At 39.7% G+C, this 17,199-nt stretch overlaps 1 protein-coding gene across 13 annotated transcripts in view; it reads right to left on the reverse strand.

Moving 5' to 3' along the window:
* CNKSR2 (connector enhancer of kinase suppressor of Ras 2) overlaps positions 1-17,199 on the reverse strand; it is a 237,459-nt gene that overhangs the window by 16,532 nt on the left and 203,728 nt on the right. For all 13 annotated transcript variants that reach the window (XR_008330258.1, XR_008330259.1, XM_053387071.1 and 10 more), the window contains one exon: positions 13,349-13,883. Coding sequence is in view for 11 of the 13 variants with exons in the window: in XM_053387071.1 (XP_053243046.1) it covers positions 13,349-13,883 (535 nt within the window). In the remaining 2 variants the exon portion in view is untranslated. The remainder of the gene's footprint in view (positions 1-13,348; positions 13,884-17,199) is intronic.

Below are 17,199 nucleotides of genomic sequence, written 5' to 3' on the forward strand. Positions count from 1 at the left end.
ATGTCTCTCCTGGGAGAGACACGATGGCTTGGGTGCCCGCAGGCTTCGCGTTGCCCCAAATGGTACGTCTACTATTGGCACTGGAAAGGGAAGCTGCTTTCATGCTCACTTGCAAACACATATAATCGATTGCAATGTGATGAGCACAAAAGGCAGATACTTTTTTTAAAAGCGTGGGGCAGAGAACCAGAGGTACACAAAAGGGGTGGAGGTGAAAGAGGACCACCCAAACAATGCACCACAAGGGAAAGTGCACATTTTTCTGTTCAGGAGCTAAAAAAAGGATCAGATCGGAAGGGGAACAAATTTCTATTCAGGTTTTAAGAGGTTCTGCATTTGTTCCGATAAAGTTCGGTGTATAAATGGAAAGCTTTCAGATCAGTACTATTGATCCTATGCAAATTCTAATAAGTGCAGGACAATTGGAAATGTGGACACGCCCTTAATGTTTTTGCTATTTCAAAAACTCCAAGAATCCAAGAATCAGAAACAGGATATGTCAAATAAGCGCCTGTTAGAACCAATTCAATGCATCTTCTCTGAAGTTTATTTTGTTCAGGGGCCAAACACAGCAGAGAATTATTAGAGCAACAACTGGTTCCTTGTCAGATGACGAAAGCAAAGTATTTCAAGAATGATGCCAGGATTGCTGGTCTTGATTACAGCAAAGGTTAAGCAAGGTAAATACTATCAGATGCTGACAGAAACAATGACGAATCTTGTGTCACATGAAATACTAACAAATTTATTATGGCGTCAACATATGTGGACCAGTTCCCATAATAATATTTCAAACCCTGGTTTGATCTAGCTTCAGAAGGCTTCAAATGACACTTTGTGAGGGTGGAGATGCAGGACTCAGGGTCAATGGTTGAAAGCCTAGTAACAATGACTTCTCATATGTGCTGATACGGTTTCTTGGACTGTGATGGACCAGGTATCTCAGGCTACACAGGTGGTATTGGTATGAGGCAGTCTATATATAAATATATATATATTGGAGGGAAAAGGATAAGGAGAGCAATGAGTTCTAGTGAGACATTCCCTGGTAGGGCCAGCAGACTTTGAAAGGTGAGTAGTACAAATCCCTTTTTACCTGTAACAAACACTGTTTTAGGAACACAATACACAGAGGGGAGGAAGGAGAAAACACAGCACCTGCATAGGGGGCTACACAGAACATATGCAACACTCCTGGGACACAGGTTCAAGATCTACCACCTGCAAGGAAGACTCTTTTGCCTATGAGCCAGAAAAGAGCGCCAAGACAAGAAACAAGGGCAGTCTCAGGGACACACAGTGAAAGCAGCAGCCTCCACTGAGTCACAGTAGGTCACTTCGGTATGGACCAAGGAAGTCACTTTGGTGCTGCTAACACAGCAGTTTGACTTCACCCCCAGAGACAGACAAATGCCAACAACTCACAGTTAAAATGATGGTTTCATATTTGTTCATTCTATTTGCATCAGTAAATTCAGAACCCATTCAACAGAATTTCAAACAGATAAAATGTTGCTACTTTCAGATTTTGATGAGAATTACATTTGTGCTAGTGTACTTACATAAGCATGACTATATTATTCTACAAGCCACTGATTTCAGTCCTTTTATTGCTGTGTAAACTGGAAAGAAAACTCTGATTTCAGCCTATTAGGAAAGCATCTGGGTACTAAACACATAATATGCTGCACTCACCAGTGTAATTAGAGAAAATCAGAACTATACAGGGATTTCATTAGGACGCTGGCTCTTATTACAGAAGTCAAGTGATGCAAATGCTATGAGATCTCTAGTGCATTACAGCTTTGCTTAAAGATAGAAACAACCAACAGCTTTGCTATCGTTTCAGTCTTTCCATATGTGAACAAGAATGGGTTTGTTATTTTTTAATGTGAAACTCTTCTAGTTGCATAACCAAGTAAATAAACAAAGGAACAGAAAAGCAAAACAAACAAACTAGGGAACCCACTGTATTCTTATTTTTGTAAATCTGTTCATTGTGGCAAAAAAGGACCTTTTGTGCTTTATTCTATAAACACAATTCTTCTCATAATTGTAATTCTGAGGCTCCTGAACCTTCTAAAACCTTGTTCTTTCTCTCAAGCTTTCCCTGCTTGATCTGCCTCCTCTTGCCTCTTCCATTTAATGTACAATCTTAAACTGTGGGGGAAGTCTATGATGATTGATGTAATGAAAATTCTGCACATGGCTTAGCAAGTTTGCAGGCACTTAACAACAATCATTTTGCACCTTCTGTGGTCCATTTCCCCCATTTCAAGTGCCACTTTCCTTCCTTTGATACCTTCTCTCTAATCAACTGCCTATTTGGTGCTTTCTGCAAGCTAGGTGCCCAGTATAGGCAAGAACCAGAGCCCTCTCTATTTGACAGGTGCATGAGATAAGCTCATCTAGACATCCTTTGGGCTTTAAAGTTCAGTATCTAAGTGTGTGTGTGTGTGTGTGTGTGTGTGTGTGTGTGTGTTTCTGGCACTTTCCCTGGTACAACAGTGTTTCAACGCTGGAGCAAACAGCTGGAGCAAACAGCAATTGGGTTTTCAGTGGATAGTCATGTACTGCGATTCAGAGGTAAAATGAAGGTTTTTCCTGCAACAAACAAAAAACACTCAAGACACAGAGCTTTGAAGCATGGACCTATGCCTAGAAAGCACGATGCAAAAGGAAGTCTGTACAAGCTCTATATAGTTAATATTAATCTTAAATCAAAAGACTAGCTTCTTGAAAACATGTTTGGCATCAGAAGTTTCCTAATCCTGCCTGAAGGCCTTTAAAATACACCATGCTGACAGCTATTCAACTCCGAAGGTTTGGGACTGATTAGACAATGCCTTCCATATGCTACATCAATATAAGTATCTGTTAAATCTAAATATAAGGTATTATTATTTTATTTATTATTACTCTATATCCCATTCATTCTCCAGGGAGCTGAAAGTGGCCTACATACCCACCTCCCTATTTTATCCAGAAACCCTGTGAGCTAAGTTAGGCTGAGAAGTGTGACTGGCCCAAGGTCACCTGGTGAGCTTCACAAATGAGTGTGGATTTGAACTCTGGTCTCCCAGGTCCCAATTCAGCACGCTAACCCCTACACCACTAACCTGATTGTTTTAAAATAAAAAAGGAAGAGCATTTAGACAGCACAGTGCTACCACAGCAAATAATTCAGAATTCAGAGTGTGCGTGCCAGAATCTGAACAATCCCACTTTAAGCTGCTGATCTCAGATCTCAACTGTGTGGGTAGATACCCGTTGCCTTGGTGATGAGAAAGTCTGTGGGAAGGACAGGAAGGAGAATATTTCATAGCTCACTGCAGAAACTGGCAGGGTGAAGTGTTGCCTCTGAATTCGGCAGTGATAAAGCCTGAAACCCATCAACTGCTGCTACCTAATCACAAGTTGCCACAGCAACATAGATAGGAAACAAGGGATGCTTTTCATAATAACATTAAGGGATGAAAATGCTCAAACTTGAGTATTGGTGTGACCAAAGAACAACTACAAAATATCTACCTTCCCCAACTTTATTCCTTGCACCTAGGTCACTTTAGAGAAAATAGCTTTGCTGCGATGGACAGATGTCAACACTACGTGCTGAATCTATTATGTGCAAAATTTTGAATCACAACTGAATATGAATTGCAAGAATATATTTCTTTGATGACAAAGATGATAACCATGAAGCACTGTTTGCTTGCACAAAACGCGGGGGGGGGGGCGATTGCAGTGAATTTTCCTGATTCATTTCCTGCCCCCAAATAATCATGGTAAATTTAACAGATCACGATTCATGGAAGTTTTTAAACTATTTCAGAAGTGTGAGTGAGGCAGGTAACAACCAAGGAAAGAGGCTTTTCTGTAGCAGAATCTGCTCCCTAGAGAAGTTCACCTGTACTACATTTTATACATTTTAGCTGGCAGGTTAAGACCTTAATTTTAGTGCCCTATGCTTGCAGCAGTGACTGGTTTATCTGTCAATAACTTTTATATGGCCTGGGCTACTTGCTGTTTTATCTGGTATGCTTATTCAAAGACTAAGCCTTGTGTTCTTGTAGCCCTACTTTGGCCACCTGAATAAGACCCTTTTGCATCCTTTTGATACTATGCATGGGTAATAGACCCTTTGTTGATATTAAAAGGAGAGGAATGTTTATATTGAGCATGTGTCCTCCCTCCCAAACTTGGTAAGTTAGGACTAGCACCTTGAATGTATTTCAGATGTTAATAAGCAGCCAGTGCAGTTGCTGAAAAAAGGTTACTGACTATGTCCTTGTTACCCTATTACAGTTAGGAGGCATGGCTATGACTTCTATCCAGTTCTAAATTCTGAACATTCATCAAAGGCAGGGCCATATATTTGTTTTTAAATCTTAATAACCCACCTTTCTTCCATCATGGTATTCAAGGTGGTCACTGTTCCAGACAATGAACAGACAAACTCCCAAGTGGTCACTGTTCCAGACAATGATTAGACCTGCTTAGCTTAAGCAAGGTGGTGGCCTCATGTACCTTCAGACAATACAATGAGACTAAATAAAATATATTAAGTTATGATTTTCAAAATAAATCGGATGGAAGATTTTTATAGGGAAAAACCTTTAGCTATGGTTCTGTGTTATCACTGAGGCTCTGAAATGGCCAATCCTCAAAGTGGGAGGGGGGGAGTGAATAGCTTGAAAGGCCCCTTTCAGTCTATGAAGGGCTGCTGATACGAATTCCAATGCAGTTAACAAAACAAAACAAAATTAATTGGCACTATTGCCCCAGAAATTAGTAGCAAATCTCACTCCAGTGGCATTCCAGTGTACCTTATCAAAAGGGAAGGCTAAACCCTAGATTGTTCAACCAATTTTCATGAAGCTAGTCAAGCACTGCTTCCAAATACTGCTTAAATACAGAGATTGATGCGCCTGGATCTGTGAAAAAGGTAAGTGCAGCTTGTTGTTATCATTATTATTTATTGAATTTGTATACCGCCCTATACCCAGAGGTCTCAGTGCGGTTCACAGAATATCATCATTATGCTACTGAAGTTGCACTTAATCGAGTATCAATCTCTTGAGAAGTTCCATATGCACATGAAATAGTATATATGAAATCTATAGGGGATATCTATCACAGAATGTCTCCACAGCCATGCTCTAGTCTAGTGTTATTTCTCTCCACCTTATTTAAATCATGCCTCTTCTCCTGCAAAATGTTTCCTACCTACATGCTGTATCGCACAGATGGATGGATATCTCAAGCTGTCAGTGTTCTTGCTTGCTTACATTAAACCTACAAAAAGTAATGCTTGCCTCTCACAAGTATATCCCTAGTTTTAATCATACAAAGCCAGGACATATACCAGCTCCAATTATAATTTGCTGTTATAGAATAGCCTGTGCACCTTGTAAGCATCATGCTTGCCAGCAAAGACTTAAATGTCTCTAACCTTGTCTGTATCTTAATTTTAAAAGCTTATTGATTCACTAATCCTTATGGCATTAACTTTAACACTTGATATTGATGATTTAAAAATAGCTCTTCTTGCTTCACTACTTCACTGATACTGCTGTCAAAAATGTAAGATTTGGTTTTGTGACAGCTTTCCTAGGACAGCTGGGAGCTGTTCAGAAGCTCATCAAAATATATTCCATGTTTCTGTGAGCTACATACTAAAATAGTGCTATAGCTCCATGAAAAATTGGTGAAAGCAGTTCATCATTTTCATACCCTCCAACATTTCAAAGAGGAAAGGAGAAAAATTATTGTTTATGAGTACCTAGACTAGGCCAAAAACAGGCCCAGGGGAAGGCTGTGTTATAACAATGGTGAGTTGTGAGGTGTAATCTACTAGGTTATACTCTACAAACACAAAGGCCATAAGAGACAGGAAATGCCATTAAGACAGGATATTAATTGTGTGACTGAAACATTTTAAAAATATTACTAGCAGCTGCAGAGCCCCTAATCGTATTGAGGATCACAGCACAAAGGGAGGGGGTTAACCCTGTTCGTTTACACCATGGTTTCAATTAAAATTGGTCCCCCAAAGCTGCTTGATTCCACTGGCAGCGTGGAGTGGTACCAATGGGAATTAAGTAAGCAAACTTAGCTATTAAAAGTACCAAAAATATGTTGGCTTTGAATGCAAAATGCCACTCTTTTCAAAAAAGAAATCGATTCATCTCTGAAAAAACTGATGGAGACATACCCCGGCAGAGTGTACTCATTAAATAATGTTTTTGACAGACTAAGGAAGGAGACGTTGAGCAGAAGCCCTAAATTAGTAGTGAAGATACTGCAGGCTGATCACCTCTGAAGAGATAATGTTTTCATAAACCTAATTCTGAATTCAACAGCAACTTAGGGTAAACATGCTGCTTTTCATTTTATTAGGTCAGTAATTCCCACACTGTGTGCAAAGAAACTTCAGTGTGCTGTGAGAACCGAATTAAATTAATTCAAGTTCCCCCTGAACTCAAAATACCCACTTAGTGAAGAGACAGTTCACTGCATCTATGCATAATTCGTATGCCCAGATTCAGTAACTTGTGCAGAATCAAGGAGGGATGGTCTCCTCTGAGGGTGGGTAATTCTTTCTCTTACTGCTAAGGCTACAATCCTATTCACATTTAATGGAGGAGCCTCACTGAACACAGTGGGAGCTGCTTCTGAATAGACATGCATGTGATGGTGCTGCAAAAGTAGTAAGAGTTTCAAAGTGGCATAGGTACACTTTCAATTCAGAAAGGAGTGTGCTGAAATATGGCTTATGACATATGGTACACATACAGCAGGCATTGCATCAACCACTTTTTCCTTTTCACTTCAGGACATGGGAATGTAACCCTCTGGCTGAAAAATGCTCCTCAACCCTCTACCATAAGGTATTCACAAAATGAGAAGTAACATACAGTTCTTTCAACTAGAAGACTGTTTCTTTTTACAGAACTTCGTACTAGAAGAGCATATTCATTACCAATCATAGTTGTCAACTTTCAGATTTGAAAATAAGGGACCAGCAGCCTCGAAAATAAGGGATCAGCAGCCTCACCTGTCCCGGGGACAGTCTACGGGATAGCAGCGGGAAACAGCGCTGGAATAAAGGAATTTCCCACACAAAAAAGCGAAGGTTGACAGCTATGTTACCAATGTATCAAAACACTTAACTCCCAAAATGAAAATATTTATGCTTAAAAAAAAAAGTCTGTAGTTTAGCCAGATATTATCTCAGAGGAAAGGTGCCTTGCTTCAAAACACTTTAGATAGCAACTTTTTCAGATGAATATAGTAATTACATAAGGCTGTAGCTGAAACACAAAAGAGTAACATGGTTTAAGTGACACAAAGAATGTCATACAAAGCTCGTTTCTGCAACCACTACTGAAAGAATATGCTTCAGGGAATGAAGCAAGCTCTTCATTTAGTTATTGTAAGACTGGGAGGAAATCAATAATAGAAAACAACAGAGTAATTCATAATGAAAAACACCACTAAGGAATAAATTACAACAAATCTACTATGGTATCTCTAATAAGAAAGAATAGAATGCTCAAAGAGGAGTTGTCTTTTCATTGCAAGCATAAACAAAGAAAAACAAAACAAAGAACTAGTAATGTATTTTCCCCATAATTTTTATTAAAAGTTTTTCATCATACAATAAAATAAATCAACAACAAACTAATCTAAATAAAAAGAGAAAACGAAAAAGGAAGAGTTAAGTAAATACAAAGGTATCTTAATCCTTGTTTCACACAGAAGGGGATGTACCTTCCCAGCTCTCACTTGGGAGCATCCCTTTCTTCTCTCAGCCTCCCATCCTGGGAGAGCTTCCCCTACCTGACTCTCACATGGGGTCCTTCACCAGCCAGCCAACACCTTCGTGTGTATACAATCCCTTCGGTGACCCAGAGTATAGGACACCAAAAACAAAGCAAGAAGAAACAGAATGGAAAAAAGCAAGAAGATAAAAATAATAAAAGGCTGAAAAAAGAAAATAAAGGAAAAGAGAAATAAAAAGGGCTTCTATTTATCCATCTGTCAGTTTTATATATATATAAATTATTCAAAATATTCACTCCAGAAAGGTATCCAGCTTTTCCTTCTTCTGTGAGGCAATATTATCCCAGGCTTCAGATCCAGACATCTCAAGTCCATTCCTTTTCCCTTCCTTACACAAACTCTAAAAGAGGTTCTCCAATTATTATCACTGATAAATGTCAAGAATAGTCTTCCTCCTGTCCAGCACAATAACTTTTACCTTCAATGTTGAGAAGCAATAAATCCTTCATCTTTACTCATACAGGGGTCTCTTTCCTGTAATTAAGAGTTATTCATTCATTAATTCACACCCAGTTCCATATCTTCCAATTTTCTGTTCGTTGTGGTTTTCCATCCTAATTTATAAAAAAAACCAGTACTTCCATTTTCTCTTCTTCCATTCCACTCTCCTATTCTGGCAGTCATTTATCAATATTATTTTCCAAAGGTTCAGTGTCTTCTTTAACCTCATCTTTCACTGGTCTATTTTCATTCACCCTTTTAGCCATCTCAGCTCTGATCTCAAATTTTAATTGCTCATCCAGTAATCGCTGCATGATGCCAACAGTCAATGGGGTGTCCAACAGTGTTTTTGCCATACTGAGTGTTCTTGGTCTTATTAATAACTCACTCTCCACCTTAAAGTCTTACTGTCTCTGCCTTAACAGCTTGACTCTCCCATCTCCTTATCTCCAGACAGCATTCTTTTCCCACAGAGGCATAAATAAAACTAGTTTCAGTTTGCAGCCAGTACTTTCATCAAAGGGATGGAAGGTTGAGAATAAAATAAAAATTTCTAACAGTTGGAATGCTCCTTATCCACTTAAAATCTTTCTTAGTCGTAAACTATTAAAACATTCTTTCTGTTTTGCTTTCAGCCTTTCAATGATCATCTCTTCGTAAGTCAGTTCACATTCCAGATGCAAATTTCAACAAGCGGAGAGATCACTTCAGTTATAATTTATAACAGACTCAAAAGTAATTAAAGGGAGCTTTTGCCCACTTCATGCCCTCAGGACTGACCCTCAGGACTATTATGTTGTGTTTGGACACGATTGAAATTCCTCTGTTCTAGGCCACTCTCTTCTCAGAGAGAATGTAATAACCAAGATTTATGCCTTTCGCTATCATTAATCACCACATAATTATCTCTGCCGACAGACTGTTGACAAGCGATATCTAGTCCGCCATTTTCCTCTCCAGAAGTCAAAAGAGCTAACAATGTACTGACAAATATTTTGCCTAATTTAAATCAGTTTAAATCAAACCCCTACCTTGCTTGCCTTTTTGGCCTTCTAACCACATGCATCCCACACTGTCAACAGCACATAGGCCCCATGTCAACAATAATCAAATTGGAGTATCAGAAATAGTGATGAAACTGGATTAGAAGTGAAACCAAATTTATAATGAAAGAAAATTTGGGAAATCAATTTAAGTGACTAACCTTCGAAAGCAGCAAAAGCAGTAACAAAGACTGATGAACTGGGAAGAAAACCTGGTCAGGCCTCAATTTATCCCCCCTGGGAGTGGACCCAAAGTGACGCTTATTGGTCAGTTGGGTCTGTCCCCTGAGGAACTCCAGCCCATGCCTGCCCACCACTGGCCAATCTGCAAGCAGGCTGGAATCCACCCAGGCGATGCTCCCAGGTTGCAGACATGGCTGTGGCCAGGTCACAATGCCACCTGACAGTGGAAGGATTTGTATTGGAGCTTTAAATGTAAACAAGCATAAAATACATATTTTATACAGTTCATTTTTAGACTTTTATTTCTTATGTTTGGTTCTGTTAAGAACACAAGGAGTGATCATGTCAGGTTATACTGGGTACATGTTTTTTTAACAAATGAAGGTGACTTATAAAAAACATGTTGGCTCTTATAGAACAGAAAGTCCTTTCCCAGTTGTAGTATACTTTCAACTACTCAACAGAACTCACTCATATTTCTAAAGTGATACATCACTTGTCATTTTTTATAGCTTTGAACATCCAAGATGCCACTGGATACATGTGCATTTATTACACTGAAGAGTTCCAGAGGGAGAAATATAACATGTTAATGGTCCTTCTGCCTGCCTGCCAGGGAAGATTCAAAGAACTAACAAAGTAGCCAGAACATCAACTATACTTAATAGATTCTGTCTGGTGCAGACAACTCAAGTGATCTATATCATTTCGAAGTCTATCCTACCCAGCAAGCCCTTGGGGAAAAACACAGCAACTTAGGTTTACACAGCAGCAGCTAAACCAAAGGATGTTCAACACTGCTTTATGCTTCCCAGATAAAAAAGGAACCACAATAAAAATGCTGTAAGTATAAATTATATAATCTATATAAAAAGTAGGGTATATGGTACTTGTTCTTTCCCTTCTTTCTTTGGTGATCACTCGTAGCTGAGTAAGATTGTCTTCCATGAACACAGTGAGTCCGTAAGTGACTGTGGAGGTCAGTTCTGGATCCACGCGTTCTTCCACAGGGGAGAGAGAGGTTTCCAGGTGGGAGTTGATCTTGGTGAGGGGTTGTCTTTCTCTTAGCTCGTTTCTCCTTTTCACCTTGAGTTCATGCTCCTTCAAAGTCTGTGACACCTTTGGTAAAGGCTGTTCTCCAGTTGGAATGCTCGCAGGCCAGTGTTTCCCAGTTATCAGTGCTTATGGTAATTGTATACCAGGATCCATTATTTTTAGGCATATAGTAAGCCATGCAACATCTACCATTTCAAATTAAAATGTAGCTTCTTTAATTGGTACACATGAGTTGCATGTCTCATGTGATTGTTCTAAGTCACTTTGTAAGAGCCACCGTATCATTTAATTTTCAGGTACACTTACGTTTGCCAGAGTGTTTATCATGCATACAGTGTAAAGCATGTAGAAGTATGATTGGTGCAGACTGTTATCCTTATTAGCATCAAGTTATTCACTATTACTATGGTGGTATGACCACTTTGGTCTTGTTTTGTACACTGTTCTGATATCTAAATGAAGAGGGTGTTTTAAAAATTATTAAAAATTAGCTAATAAATAATTTTAATGGCTTCAGCTCCTTCCACACACAGCTCCAAAAACATGTTAGATATGAGCCAGGAAACTAGAAAATTGTGTATTCTGATGTAAGTCCTCAAGTGTTCAGGGAAATATATCTCTCATTGACCTTTTAAGCTTTCACTGTGGCAGATAGCAACACACTGTTATTCTGCTCAGAATGTTAAACAGCTAAGGCAAAATTTATGGCCAGTTTCAGCACTTGCATTAAGTATTTTCCACCAGTGCTATGTGCTTTCTTCTCTGTAGCATTGCCTTTCTTAACCTAGTAGATGGAATATACACAGCAAAAATAGTTTTCTCTCTTCACATTCTACAAAATGAGAGATGGCTGAAGTAGGTCTGAATGAAATGAAAGAAATTCTGAGAGGATCTTCAAAACCCTCTGAGATGAAGGAATCTATTTTACGCTACTTCAAAAATTTGTATGTTGCACCAGAAAACAGTATCTTGCATCTTCTAGCATATTACAAGTATGGCTCACAGTATGGCTTCTCAGCACAGGAAGCATAATTTTATATAAACACATATATAAGGCTCAGAGTTTACTTCTCTTCCTGTATTCCTCAATCAACTTCCCCTTATGACTTATTTTTTTAAAAATACTGCCAGTCTGAATTTTATCCGTGCTCAGGGCAATGAAGAAAACAGCAGTGAAAGCTGTGAAGTGGCAACTATTGTTCACCAAGTTTTGCTTCATAAATGTTAAGTATGCAATGTTCCCAGTAAACCATTTAACATTTTGAAAAAGTATTGCTATCTACACTTATCACTTTTTTTACTTTTCTGGTGCCTTTAACATTATCTTAAGATGCAGAAATTAAGCAGGACAAGTTTTTAAACCATATCTCTCTATGTCAGGAAAAATTCCTGCCACTTTTGTAATGTGAGGCTCCAATTAATGACAAAGGAGTAGAGCAGTAAAATATGTGACATGTACATATACTGTAAAATAAAGTGCCAATAATATGAGCAGAATACTGATAACCATAGTAACAAGAAACTTGAGTTTTGGCTTGTATGCTCAGTAGCTATTATGCTTATATTTTACACCCATTCGTTTACTGGGTTTTCAGTATGCAGTAGAAAATGGTGCAGTATTAGTGAACAATCTTTCATTGCATGTTGCCTTTTTAAATCAGCATCTATCTATGTTGGAATTTAGGCCAGCCTAATTATACAAGAAATCCATAACAGCAACAAAGGAGAAACTAGGACCTATCTAGGACAAAATATTGTAGTCAAATCTAACTGGGGGAGGATGACTTTACCCTAGCAATGGAATACTACTCTTAAGATCCAGTCAGGAGCCTCTGTTGCCTTGTGGGCTACTGGCTGGCTGGAACCGCGAGACACTGCAGAGGAAAGGCAGTCTGCTGTCATTCCCACTAAAGGGACACTTCTGAAACACTGATACAGCACTCACACCTGGACCTGAGGCTGCCTGCTAAAGCTGTGTTTAAAGAGGCTGGTATTCCACTCTCACCATTCTCCACCAAAGAGCCAGAAAAAAAGGGGGGGATAGAGAAGAGGCTAGACAAAGAGGAGGCAAAGGTGTTGATGCTAATGTTTTTTAAAGTGTTTGGGGTTTTTTAGGAGAAAGTAGAGAAAATGTGAACCAGCGAGCCACATAAGGTAGAAAATAAGCCAAATGCAAGTAGGGCAAAAGGCAGAAAGACAGACTGAAAAGTCATACAAAGAAAGAAAAATATTGTCTCAGCAGAGTAGAGACGGGCGTTTAATGGCAGCCTGACTGCTTTCGATGAAGGCAGGAGCAAACTGAATTAGGAAAGACACCTACTGCCTAACTTAAACTATCAGGATTGGAGCCTTCCAGAATGCAAGAGCCCTAGGACTAGAAATAAATATTTCATATTCACCATCAAAGATTTTCTTTCCAAAGTTTGAGGAACAACACAAACACACTTATCACAAAACAAGAAATTCATGCCTGTGAAAGAAACTAGCATCCAAGACAGAAGCACACTAGTATAGGCAAAATACCCCTCCATGGAAAAAAACCCAAAAAATAATGATAATAAACATGAAGAATAACTGTGCTGCAAATAAAGCTGTTCTAAAATTTGATTTATCAAGTTAGCATGCATAAAAAGTTAATTTTTGTGTCAAAAGCTAATTATTTCTACTACAGAAAAAAGAACAGAAAAAGGTATGATTAAAAGTCATATTCACAATTAAACAATTTCCCTTTTCTACATGCAATTTATTTCTAATCAATTTTAAATATAATTAGTGCTTACTTTCATCTTCTTGGTTTTCTGGTGCAATTTGCCTTCCCTCTTCTTCTTCTTCTTGCTCTTTCTGTGGCAATTCTTCCTGATGGCTGGAGGCACTGACAGAGAGTGTGTGGCAGCAATGGTTGAACCCACTATCCCGGGGTAGAGTATAACTGCGGGGCTTGCCCCCATTCCCATTTAGGGCTTGCATTTTCTCACCCTCCACTAAAGGGAAAGGGCCATAGTGATCCTGCAGGTGGCACTTTTGAGTAGGAAGAGTTGACTGCCGCCTGTGTTCTGGAGAGATAACAGCTGAGTCAGAGAAAACAGAGTCCTCAAGTGGTAGAGTCTGAAGGTAGTGCAACCCTGAGCTTGTCAGTGGAGTCTCTATTAAATCCTGCCAAGAACGTCGCTGGCTGGCTGTTTTGCGGATGGGAGATTCAGTAGTACTCCCAACTGGTTCCTGACGGAATTCCTCGTGTGAAGATTGGGACTGGGAAGTTTCAGCGGAAGAGAGTCGGCTATGCTTTGGTTCCACAAAAGGGCTTGCGCAGCTCATCTGCAACATGAATATAGATTCCGGTTTCAGATCAATTATGAAGATAGCTGAATGTTTGCAATATTCAAAGGCTAGCAAGGATATAGGTTTTATTATTAACTTATGTATTTTCCAACTCCTAGTTCATAAAAGTTCAAAACAGTAAAGAAATAGTGTATGCGACATCTGTTTGTATAAACACCTAGGAGATGTATCTCGCAATACTTGTAGTCAAACAATTACAAGTTCTTTTTACCACTCCAGTCTTTGGGCCCAGCTCTGATATTCTCCCAACTGTTATTACAATGAAGGTAGCTATTTAATATACTTAAGGATCCCTTGATTCCACAGTTAATAGAGTTGCTGTTTTATGATAAAGTCACCCTCATAATGCATTTGAAAGGCAAGGTTAATCTAAATAATAAAGGCAATATTCAGAAAACAGTGTGTTACCAAACTAAGTGATTCAAATAATGGTTCAGTTACAGCTAATAGTACTAAAATCTGATTTTAGGCGAAACCCTGCAGATCACAGGAGAATAGGAAAAAACTTGCTCCTAAGAAGTAATGAAAATGCAGTCACTGACATTTACAGAATGCTATAAGAATTTATGAATAGCCTTTAAAGAATAATCCAGAGAACTCCATATGTGCTTTGTGTCAGTTTCATGGGATCTACTGTGGCATACAAAAATCTGGAGTGTCAGTCCCTACACTACAAATTATATGAATGTCAGAATTAAATGGTGGTTTTATTTCAGTTTGAAAAACCAGAAGCTGGCACAAATATTACCTATGTATCTTCTACCAGGATCTTGTTGAAAGCTCTTCCAAAAATGAACAGAGGGGTAAAATGCTGAGTAGCCACCTTGACTACTTTTTAGATAAAGACTGCCTGGGTTAGCTACTTGGTTTGTGCACTATTGAAGAATTTCTCTATCCCTGTTGCATTTGGAGACAAATGTATTGTTCCAAAGTGATGAAATACATAGTCCCTACTCGTGAATCAACTGCTAGAAAGATGCTCTTGGTCTTCCACACAGATTATCAGGATCAGGTTGCAAGGTGAGATCTGGAAAAGACCTGGCAATGAGGCAATATACAAGAAGAAAAAGCAGCTGTAGAGAAGTCATGTGGCCCTTCCCTTTCGTAAGGTCAGGTAAGCACTGGATAGAGGGAATAAGAAATCACTTTTCCAAAGTGCTCCTGGGGTGATCCAGATAAGTCTTCTTTGTCTCTAGCTGCAAGATTTATTAACATGGCTTAAGTCTTGCTGAAACAACCAGCAGCAGTCACCCAAAGCATAACACTTTTGGTAGACTGCAGAAAGGAGTATGATATTTTTTGAGGTAGGCAGTGCAGTGGGAGGGTATTAAGACGGCAGCAGAAGATTTGAGATTAACCATTCATCAACTTTACCGTCCACCTGTGTGTTATAGCACCCCTGAGACCTTCATAAACTGAATGGTGTAGTGGTAGTGGGATGAAACTGAGACTGTAGCTGAGGAAATGCCTTGCTACTCATATTGGCATTCATGCACAGTGCAGTCATTCAGTCAGCACACAGCTGGCACAAACACAAAAGATAGCTTGCAAAAAATCTCTTTGCTGGATATGGAAATTCTAATGTAAGATCAAAGATGACTTCATATGATTTCAGTTATGCCTCTTGAAACAACGCTATTCTGTGACTCCATTAGCATAGTTGAAAATAAAAAGAAAATCAGCTAGGCAAAGTCAGAGCTTCAAAGCTAGCATGGGAAAATACGACTTATTTTATAGAATCACAGAGTTGGAAGGGACCTCAAGGGTCATCTAGCCGTCCCCCTGCAATGCAAGAAACTCAACTAAAGCATCCATTACAGATAGTCATTGAACTTCTGTTTACAAACCTCCAATGAAGGAGAGTTTGACACCTCTTGTGGGAGCCTATTCCACTGCCAAACAGCTCTACCTGTCAGAAAGTTCCTCCTGGTGTTTCATTGGATTCTCCTTTCTTGTATCTTGAAGCCATTGGTTAGGGTCCTAGTTTCTGGGGCTGAAAAAAGCAAGCTTGCTCCATCTTCCATATGGCAACTCTTTAGATATCTGAATGTGGCTATCATATCTCCTCTCAGTCTCCTCTTCACCAGGCTAAACATACACAATTCCCTCAACTGTTCTTCATATTCAGGTATTCGCCCAACAGGATGTAGAGACTCATATTGAGCAAGTGTTGGATTATATTAGGTTCTGCGCTGACAATGTAACACAGAGGCGCCGGATAAAGATCTACCCAAACAGGAAGCCCTGGATGACAAGGGAGGTCCAGGGGTTGCTAAAGGCAAGAAATACTGCTTTCAGAGGTGGAAATAAGTCGCTGTACAGCTTAGCTAGAGCGGATCTAAAGAGAGGTATCCGTGTAGCAAAGGAGGCGTATAGACAGCGGCTGGAGAATCATCTACAAAGTAACAACACCAGGCAGGTGTGGCAAGGTGTACAAGAATTAACAGGGTATAAATCCAAGGATTCCCTGGCAGACGAGGGAGGGGCATCCCTCGCAGAGGATTTGAATGCCTTTTTTGCCCGTTTTGAAGTAACAGCTGCAGCAACACCTGCTGAGGCTTTACCACCACCACCACCACCACTCCCTGTGAAGGCTCTGCCATCATCACCACCATCACCATCATCAGTACAAAGGAATGTAGCAGTCTCTGTGGAAAAAGAAGAGATGAGGTAGGTGTTGAAGGGAATCAACCCAAGGAAGGCCACAGGGCCGGATGGGGTAGCTGGAAGGGTATTGAGAGACTGTGCAGATCAACTAGCAGGAGTTTTCACTGGGATTTTAAATCGATCCCTAGCCCAGGCTATTGTTCCATCCTGCCTAAAGTCCTCTATTATCGTTCCAATAGCAAAAAAATCTAACCCGGAAGATCTGAATGACTTTCGTCCAGTAGCACTCACACCTATAATCATGAAGTGCTTTGAAAAGCTGGTACGAAATTATGTCATTGCCTGCCTACCAGAGGGACTGGACACATTCCAATTTGCTTATAAAATGAAAAGATTGACAGAGGACGCTGTGGCGATTGCCCTCCATGCCGTCCTTGCACATTTGGAGCAGCGGGGGGGGGGGTTATGCCAGACTGCTTTTTTTAGATTTCAGCTCGGCATTTAATACCATTCTACCACAACGTCTGATGTCTAAACTGGAAGATCTGGGGCTTCCGTTATCACTTTGTGGGTGGATATTGGACTTTTTGTCAGACCGCCCCCAGAGGGTTCGGTTGGGCCCTTATACCTCTAATATGCTTAAGACTAACACAGGAACACCACAAGGATGCGTACTCAGTCCGCT

This window comes from Podarcis raffonei, chromosome 4, assembly GCF_027172205.1.
Source record: "Podarcis raffonei isolate rPodRaf1 chromosome 4, rPodRaf1.pri, whole genome shotgun sequence".
Classification (NCBI taxonomy): Eukaryota; Metazoa; Chordata; class Lepidosauria; order Squamata; family Lacertidae; genus Podarcis; species Podarcis raffonei.